Raw genomic sequence first — 9,929 nt, 5'->3', positions numbered from 1 at the left:
AATACACAGACTAAACTCATTGGGCAAATCAAATGGTGAGGCTTAAAATTAAGGTTAGCCAATTAAATGCATTAACAGCTTTTGCAAAACTACAGGCCTTCACATAAAAGGAACACAGAGGAGCACAATCCTCACAATCTTCATTTTTGGGTTTCTGCAGTAACTATCCAGTTTACTTCCTCTAACCCCATCTCCATGCTACAGCCTAAGTGATTTTTGTAAAGCACATTCTGATATAATACATTTCCAAACTGTTAACCACAGAACAAATTCCCAATTCCCTGGCATGGCTTAAAGGTCTTTCAAGATCAGGCCCCTCTCTTGCTGTTTGGCTTTATTCAAACTATGTACTATGGTCCTTCCCGTTAAATGATTATATTGCTATGCCAATCTATCACACTTTGTGCCTTTATAAATGATGCTAACTCTTACTTATCCTTTAAGACTTCAATGTCACTGAGAATCTTCCTGGACACCGGCAGGTAGTAAGTTATTCCTCCCCTCCCTGCCACTAATGTGTATTCCTGTAAGTGCTTGGTTCAGATTTACCACTTAGTTACTGTGTGTGACCGACACATCTTGGCTTCTTTGTCTAGTAAATTAGGTTACTAGTACTTATCTCACAGGGCTGTGAAACAGATATATAAAACTAGTCCTCAGGAATTAATGCCCAGGTTCCAAAAATGTTCTCTTCACTTTTAGATGAAATTTTCAGTTCTCAATATGTGCAAGATGTCAGGGATACGTTAAAGGTGAATAGGACAAAGTTCCTCTGCTCAAGGGGCTCACAGAAGCAGAAATATATCTCATATCTTGTAGTAGCATCACACTGTATAAAGATTACTCATTCAATAACTATTTTCTGAATGGATGGTCAACATATGTAAAAGATACAATATAATTTTAGAAAGTTTTATGAGTATAGACTTAAAAAGAACAAATGAAAATTTCCAGCAACTGGTATCAGATTAATTATAGGTTACATTCTGTATTCAAAGATCATTAAAGACATAAATCAGTCTGTTCAAGTGTTGATTATGACTTTTGCATAAGATAGTATTTAAATGAATGAGCAGTCAGTAGCATAAATTGAGTTTCAACTAAATTTGGACAGAAATGTTGAATATATTAACCTTAGCACATACAAAAAATTAAAATGCCTATCCAAGAATATAGTAAAACACTTATAAAATAGTTGTCATATCCATAAAGTTTATTTTAAAAAACTGTTAAAAACTAACCATACAGGAATATTTATTAATAACATACTTAAAAAGTTTGTTCCCTATTTTGAAGGAAAATACATTAGCAACATCTTCCAGACACCATCTTTATAAAAGTAAAACTTCTAGATGCTGAAATGTACTACAGTAGATTCTATAGTTTACCCTTTTAATCACAGGATTGGAATCCATTGTCCCTACTGCCCTAACCCTCAAGGGTGGCAGTTATATTATTCATATATTAATGACATTTGATCATATTATACTACCACAGATCCTTAAATAGAGTACACACTGCATGTTTACTAACAGAGCGAGTCTTCTCTATTTATTGTCACATAATTATTTCAGATAAGCATTTGACTTTAAGTACAAATAGAAAGAAATACTACATCCCATGATTGTAAACATTCACCAAGAGCTTCCACAGTAGAATGAGTAATAGAGGTGGCCCGAGAGTCAGTCAAGTGTTCCTCACTCATTTGGATACCGCTGAGATTAGGAAAAATGTTTTGAAGGCAAATTATCATAAGCCTTACTTGTATTTCTGTAAGAAAGTAGTTCTGGATATTTATTTTTAGTCGAAAACACCTGAAAGTCATTCTAAAGACTATCTTAAGCACCATTTTCACTTACCTGAAATATACTGAGTTAAATTCAGCAGTATGCATGATTGTTAATATCAGAAATTAAAAACAACTGTGGGTCTCAAGCTCCCTTTTGTAGATACATATGGAGTACTGCTAGTAGGAACCACTCATGCGTAACAAGGGTAGTAACTCCCCCAGGGCCACATGCAACCCCTAAGTCTGAGGCACAATTATTACTTCTGTCAATGGATGCTATACAAGCAGATTTAAGGCTATATCCGGCTATAAAGAGTTCAATTTCCTCTTTAATATTCTTTCTACATAGATCACATACACGATTCAAAATTCTGTAGGACAGGAGATGAAATGTCCCCAAATGCTTTTTAAATACTATTCTCCATACAATTTATTGTCAGCATATTTACATGGGGGAGTGCCATTTAAAAAATGCAACCATGATTTTCAAACTCTTGTCACAATGTCCCCAGGATTATCCTTACTCTCATTTTCTGACTTTTGGCCAACTTCACATTTGTCACATTGTTCACTGGAGTCCTCAGCAATTCTGATGTTGCTCTTAAGGAGAATAAAGGTTAAAATATATTCACTGCCACCCGCTTTGGGACAGGCCTGGTTGCAAAGAAAATGGTGTTCCTGGTGCTGAAGGATAAGTAGGAAACCCGTCAGGCTGAGCTGGATAGCTTTCCAGGGCTGACGCTGAGTGGACCTGATAGAGAGAAGAACATGTAGTTTAGCAGAGTGCCAAGTTCAGTCAAGTCTGCATTTGCCTGTGCCCTATGCCACACTCTAAATATCCAGAACAGGAAAGAAAGAAAAAACTTTGGGGATAAAGTCTGCTCAGTCTCCTAAAAATTTTAAGAAACATTCAAACTTCTTCAGGTGAAGGAGACGCATAGAAATGTCATTAAAATATTTAACATTCTTTCGAAAAGTAGGTTTTCTGGAGATAATTGGCTTTAATGGTCTACTATTTTGAATAGCTTATAGAAAACAAGTTATTAAAGGTTGGTGCAAAAGTAATTGTGGTTTCGGACTGAATTTTAAACCATTGTAAATAGGCTCAGACACATCTTTATTAATCAAAATAGGAACCATTACAATCAACACATTTCTGCCAATGAGAAATAATTTTGTTTATTCCTGTAGTGTAAAAATTCATGCTTCAGGATTCGAGGAACTCTTGGAAGGCATTTTCTGCATCCTGTTGGTTGTGGAAGCATTTTCCCTGCAAAACGTTGTCAAGATGCTTGAGGAAATTGGTTGGCAAGAGGTCAGGTGCAGATGGCAGATGAGGCAAAACTTCATAGCTCAATTCATTCAACTTTTGAAGCATTGGTTGTGTGCTGTGTGGTTGGGCATTGTCATGGAGAAGAATTGGGCTCTTTCTGTTGACCAATGCCGGCTGCAAGCATTGCAGTTTTCAGTGCATTTCATTGATTTGCTGAGCGTACTTCTCAGATGTAATGGTTTTGCTGGGATTCAGAAAGCTATAGTGGATCAGACCAGCAGCAGACCACCAAACAGTGACCATGACCTTTTTTGGGTGCAAGTTTGGCTTTGGGACATGCTTTGGAGCTTCTTCTCAGTTCAACCACTGAGCTGGTCATCACCGGTTGTTATATGAAATCCTCTTTTCATTGCACATCACAATCTGATCAAGAAATGGTTCAGTGTTGTTGTGTATAATAAGAGAAGGCGACACTTCAAAAATGATTTTTTGATTTTCGGTCAGCTCATGAGGCACCCACTTATCGAGCTTTTTCACCTTTCCAATTTGCTTCAAATGCTGAACAACTGTAGAATGGTCAACGTTGAGTTCTTCAGCAACTTCTCGTGTGGTTGTAAGAGGATCAGATTCGATGACTGCTCTCAGTTGGTTGGTGTCAACTTCCAATGGCCGACCACTGCACTCCTCCTCTTCAAGGCTCTCGTCTCCTTTGCAAAACCTCTTGGACCACCACTGCACTGTACGTTCCTTAGCGGTTCCCAGGTCAAATGCATTGTTGCTGTTGTGAGTTGTCTCCGCTGCTTTATGACCCATTTTGAACTTGAATAAGAAAATCACTCGAATTTGCTTTTTGTCTAAAATCATTTCCATAGTCTAAAATAAATATAAAATAAACAGCAAGAAATAAGTCATCAGCAAAAAAACATAAAGCGAGAAATGCACATTAAAATGATGGTATAACATAACATTTATTTAGGAATGTATTCCAATATCAAACGGCAAATTTCAACAATGCTAAAGCCGCAATTACCTTTGCACCAACCTAACAAAATTTAACTGTCACGAATAAAGATTCTTAAATTCTATTAAAATCTCCAAACTAATTTTTAAAATCTATAAGCAGGAAAAACAATTCACACAGATGACTACATCTTATCACCTTTGTTACTCTTCTGCAAGAAGACAAACATAATTTGCAAATTTTAGGAGAACTAATCATCAACTTGCACACATTCTGCTAACAGCTATTTTTTGCCAATGTAGGGATATGACAATGGATATAGCAATGTTAACACTACAGAAGTGAGTTATATATGTTACCATTTTATTTCTGCCAGACACTGCCTACTTACCTGCTGTAACAGTGCTGACTGTGTAGCTGCGTTATGCTGTAACTCTTGCAAGGATGACTGTGAAGGGTTCTGGGAAAACCCGGGGATAGCTGGGAGGGACAAAAGACCTGGAAAAACAGAACTGCCTGCAGCTTGAAGCCCAGATGATAACCTAAAACAATTGACAGAAAAACAGGTCAAACTGCAGATAAGACACAAAAGCTATTGCTTCTATATTCGTCAAGTATTATCTTAAGACGTTGAAAACAAAAAAAAAAATTAGGATTTATTTGTCTGTTGGAAGGAACCATAAAAGTCAGCCATTTGCTGATGTAAAACTTTTTATTATAAAGTATATTATGCCGAATTCAATAACTTTGTATGTTATATAATACTTTCTGCTATTTTATAAGCAATTAAAACTACAAAATACAAATCCAAAAATTATGTCCATAGGTATATTTTATTTATTTATCTTAACATGGTTCAAGAGCCATAAAACATTTTCTGAGCACTAAAGTTTCAGCACAGAAAAGCATCATTTAGCATCACCAAATAATTAAGATTTTGACTTTTGCTTGGACTTTTGCCTAGTCTTACTAACATAAGACTATGAACTACAAGTTAGGTGAAGAATGATTTTATCCTATTTCTAAACTATTCACTTACCCAGCTTGTGCAACGAGAGCAGAGTTGAAATTGGAACTGAATGCGGAGGCGAATCCTGGCAGGACAGGAGCCGGGGATGGGGCTGTGGCAGCCACAGGAAGTGGTGTGACAGCTGCGACTGTAGTGGGCGCCTGCAGCCCCGGGAACGAGGGGAGAGCAGGGGTGACGCTTGGGGTATTGGAGACAGAAAAGCCAGGGTAGGAGGGATTTGAAGACGGCAGAGGTCCCTGGGTAACTGAGAAAAGCGAGGGGACGGCAGTAGACAAGTTGAGGGGGAAGGGTGCTGCCGAGACTGGTGCTGAGGCAGAGAGCCCTGAGAGAACAGCTGCCGTGGAGCTGGGATGAGACACAGATGTGGAGGTGGCGGTGGTTGATGAAGTGGCTATCAGTGACCCTGGAAGAGATACTGGCGGATTAAGAGATGGGTTGCCAGTTAAAGGAAAATTATTGGTCAAAGAAGTAAAAGGAGGAAGAGCAGTGAATACTGGAGCAATAGGAGTGGAGGAAGCGTGTGGTGGGAGGGAAATGGAGGAAAGGGGATTTGAACCATTTAAGGGAGTACTCAAACTGGAGAGACCTGACAACGCAGGGTTAAGGCAAGTAGATAAACTGATGGGCACCGATGTTGAAGTATATGCACAACCCAACGTCCCCGACAAACCTAAACTGCCGTGAGAGGGATTCACGGAATGAGCTGGGCCTTTGAAGGCCGAGGGAGTAGGACTCGTGGGCTCAGTTTTGATCATAACAGGAAGAGTCGTTACAGCAGGGGTAGCTGAAATATGCAGGTCTGAGGTACCTGGGTGGGAGCCATGCAAAAGGGCAGCCGAGGAGCCACAGCTCACTGGCACTGACGTTGACGATGACGTAGCGGTGGCTAAAGGAGACTGCACAGGCAAGGTAGGAGGGGTGGAAGTTGAGTTAGTCACAGGAGAGGGAAGGCCTGGGAACACGGCCAAGCCTGGGGTGGAAGACCTCTGTGGGGTGGGAATGGCCGATGGCGCATAGCACTTGTTAGGGGCCGAAACAGCAGAATCAGAGTTTTGATTAGTTAGAGAAGATAATGAAGCCAGCCCACTAGTAACAGCAGAGGATAGAGCAGAGGAGTTGATTAAATTGGTGTCGTTTGATGTCAGAAAGCCTTTTAATGCAGACAAGAGAGGACTGTTTACACCAAGTGGACCAGCAACACTGGGAGCAGAACCACTGGCAATTATAGAAGGAGTCGGATTGGCTACGCCCTGGGACGTTGGTGGCAAGGGCAAAGAAAGACCCGCAAAACCTGATGACAATGAAGCAGCATTTTGGTTGCTGGTAGAAGCAGCAGTAGAGTTGGCGGAAAAGGGGAGGCTTGTGAAAGGAGCAGAAGTAGAAGCAAATGATTCACTAGAAGTAAGAGTGGCCCGAGGTGCAGATGTGGCCTGAGGGCCTGGGGTAGGAGGAGCAGGAGGACCTGGCAGTGGTACTAGGCCAGAAAAAATAGAAGGGACAAGAGGGGATGCTGTACTGTGGATGGAAGCAGCAGGTGCAGCAGGCAACGAAGGGGTTCTGATAACCGTTGGGTTTGGTGTTGATGGCTGAGGTGTGTGAACGGCTGAGGAGACCTGCCCTGGGAACACAGGAAGGACAGTATGTGGCAGGTTAATTCCAGAAATGGTGGCAGCTGCTGATGCTGATGGGTGATTTACTGCCTTGACCGGGGATGCAATAGGGACAGGAGTTGCAGCAGGTGTTGAAGGGTTAGAACCATGAGGAGAAAAGAGTTGACTTGCTGGGGTGGAAAATGCTGTGGGAGGGGAAAAAAGGCAAGAATGTTATCAACCTGCTGAAATGTCAAATTTTAACTCAAAAGAAATGCATAACCCATTTTTATACTATTTAACAAATATCAAAGAAAATCAGTGACATAGGCTTTGAGGCATCTGAAAATCTTTGTTAAAAAAAGAAAAAAAAGAAAAGAAAAAGAAAATCAGTGACAGGTAGAATAGGCTCTTGTAATATCTAAATCGCTGGATTCCGTTAGCCTGATCTTCATTCTGGAGCCTTAGTCAGAACCAGTTGTCTTCTAGACTCTGCTCAGATTAGGAACAGCCCTCCCATTCACAGTCGGGAAGCCTCGAGAAGCTCACAAACCTTCCTTTTATATTTTTCTACTTTTTTAAAATTCAAAGAATTTATTTTATTTGTGATTAGTGTCGGTGCACTGACTTTATCTCTCTTTTAAACAGCTTGTCTAGAGTAATAATCACAAGTCAATCCCTCTCTTGAGAGTTTTCAGGACATGGTTTCCCTTTCAGGGCCATACAAGGCCTCCCAGAAGTCATGCCCATTTCTCTAGTAATGTTTGTTGCCACTCTGAACTGAATTTAATACTCTAGATTATTAATTTGCGTAGTTTTTCCCCACATACATTTGCTCATATTGACCACTATATTACATTAATCCCCAACCTTTACCTGGCTTGTCCTGGGAGCTCCTGTAGGGGCAGAAGCTGTGTCTAATTCATCTTTAGAGTCTCAGCACCTAGCACAGCACCTGTGTAGTTAAGTGTTTGCCGTGCTGGATGAATCACGATGACCTCAAACTATAGTTCCCAAATCCATTCAAGGACTATTCTCAACAATATTTCTAAAGTTTGCTACAATATTTTTATTCTGATAAACTCCACAAATAATTAATATTTAGCATTTTGGGGGATGATTTGCGTTCCTCCCTGAGTAAATTCAATGACTATGTCTGCCTGGGATAATGTTCTTGGTGCAAAATGGAAAGCATGACTTAAGTAGCTAATGTCATAATGACAAGTATCATCTGATCCTGTACTCACATCAAATTCTGTTCCTTTTTCAGTGATAATCAACTGAAAGACATTTTCACGGACTAAGATATTTTAAATCTATACATAATTAAGACTTTTGACACAAGAAGCTGACATGGTCAATGAAGTACCTCACCTAGGGGAAAAATAAGTGTTATGGAGCTGCTGCCATCTGGAGGCAGCGCATAGGCCTCAGTTCATCTTCATTTTTCAATTTCATTTTCTGCTTTGATGCTCATTATTCTTTTCTACTCTAAGTTATGCTTAATAATACTTACCGAAATAATTAAATCTAAAAGCAGAATCTGATATAGCATTTGTCAGAATGAGTTTTTATCACCCCATATACTTATATCAAAAAATAAATGAGGCTTCCAATATCACAGAATGTAAAATGAATGTGGATACAATGTCACACAGCACTTACAGTACATTGCAAGTTTTGCGAATAGGATACAAAGTCCTAAGATTAATTTTAAATCCAGTTAATATGCGCATTTTATGTTGTGTGTATAAAATGTACCAATATTAAGCCACCTTTAACAAGTATTAATTACATTCCTTAACCAGGCACTTTTCCTAAAACACAAAAAATTCTAAATATTCTCAACTCATATTGTTCTCAGTGAATAAAAGAGCAGACAACAGCTATCCCTGGATCAAATTTGGTACTTACTTTGACTCTGTGCAGGTTTTGACTGATTGGACAGGTCTTCATTCTCTACATAAAAATAATCAAAAGTTCACTTTAAGCTTTAATCAAATTATTCAACACCACAATATACGGAGATTGGGGTAAAAAAAGAATAACCTAGCATATAAATATATATGTACACTGTGGTAGGAAACACAATGCATGCACATGAAAAAAGAAAGGAAATGAAGATAATAGTAACTATATGAGGACTGAGAGGATTATGAGCAAATGATCTATCCTACCCCCCAACCTTAGCTTGTCACATTTTAAATACACGTTGTTATTTTATAGATACACTGTATTTATGAACACTTTCTGGAAAGATGTCAACTGCCTGCCATCCAGGAGAAAGTGTAGCAGGCAGCTGGAGTACAGAAAGGACCACCCACTGTCACTGGCTGTGCTAACAGACAGCACCCTCTGGGCACCACCGCCCAGACATGGGAAGACTGGGAAGTAGGAGGTGGCTGCTGGGTGAATGAGCGCAGAATCCACCAACAGCCAAGCAGACTTTTCAAGCCAACAGAAAGAAACCACCTTGCCCACTTGCCGTATTAGGCTCTGGGAAAGGCCCTATGCCAGCAGCTGTCAGAGAACTAGCCTAGCTGAGGCGACTTGATGTCTGCAAGACTGACAACCTAAAGCACATGCCTCCCCACCCGCGTGGGAAAGGACTTGTCCAACCAGCTCGTCTGCCAAGGATACAAAGGCGAAAAAATTACTCTCTCTTGGCTTGGCAATAACTGCCAAAGAAACCAATACTGTGACAGGCATAAGGTGCAAAGGGAACCCACAAGCCCTGGCATAAGTGAGCAAAGAAAAATCACAGTTTGTTTAAGGGATTTACTAGCTTAACCAAGGTAACAACAAATAACCACCAGAACAATGGAGATTGAAGCCGTAACAAAAGAAAAAGAACTTTTAAAACCTGTAATACAAATTAAGAACAAACACGCATACACATAATACTTCGAGGAAATAAGCAGAGAAGGTAAAGACTTTTAAATATAAAAATCTGATTCCAAATTAATAAATGCAAGGAATGGCAAAGATTAGAAATAACATTACTAAAAACTAAACTCCTTAGTTGAAAATAACTAAAAAAAATCCTGCTTAGAATGCCAAAACACCAAAAAAAAAAAAAAAAGTCATAAGTGAACAGGTAAAGAACATAGAAAATCTAATAAATACAATGTTAGAGTACCAGAAAAAGGAGACGAAAAAGAAGAAGAAGAAAAAAAAAAAAAACCACATGAAAATGCAATGGTTAAAAGAATAAAAACAAAATTTTCCTAAGCTTCAAAGACTTGAGTTTTCACATTCAAAGGCCTGACATAGTGCTAGAAAAGATT

The 9,929-nt window shown here is 39.4% G+C and overlaps 1 protein-coding gene across 2 annotated transcripts in view; it reads right to left on the bottom strand.

The window, feature by feature from the left end:
- Nucleotides 1-898: 898 nt before the first annotated feature.
- Nucleotides 899-9,929, bottom strand: part of PROSER1 (proline and serine rich 1) — a 28,657-nt gene continuing 19,626 nt past the window's right edge. For both annotated transcript variants that reach the window (XM_069467306.1, XM_069467308.1), the window contains 4 exons: nt 8,557-8,601; nt 5,063-6,848; nt 4,415-4,565; nt 899-2,540 (listed from right to left, as the gene is read on the bottom strand). In XM_069467306.1, the coding sequence (XP_069323407.1) occupies nt 2,418-2,540; nt 4,415-4,565; nt 5,063-6,848; nt 8,557-8,601 (2,105 nt within the window). In that variant the 3' untranslated portion in view covers nt 899-2,417. The remainder of the gene's footprint in view (nt 2,541-4,414; nt 4,566-5,062; nt 6,849-8,556; nt 8,602-9,929) is intronic.

This window comes from Eulemur rufifrons, chromosome 4, assembly GCF_041146395.1.
Source record: "Eulemur rufifrons isolate Redbay chromosome 4, OSU_ERuf_1, whole genome shotgun sequence".
NCBI lineage: Eukaryota > Metazoa > Chordata > Mammalia > Primates > Lemuridae > Eulemur > Eulemur rufifrons.
Note: the sequence above shows the minus strand (reverse complement) of the source record. Positions and strands in the feature narration are given on the sequence as shown.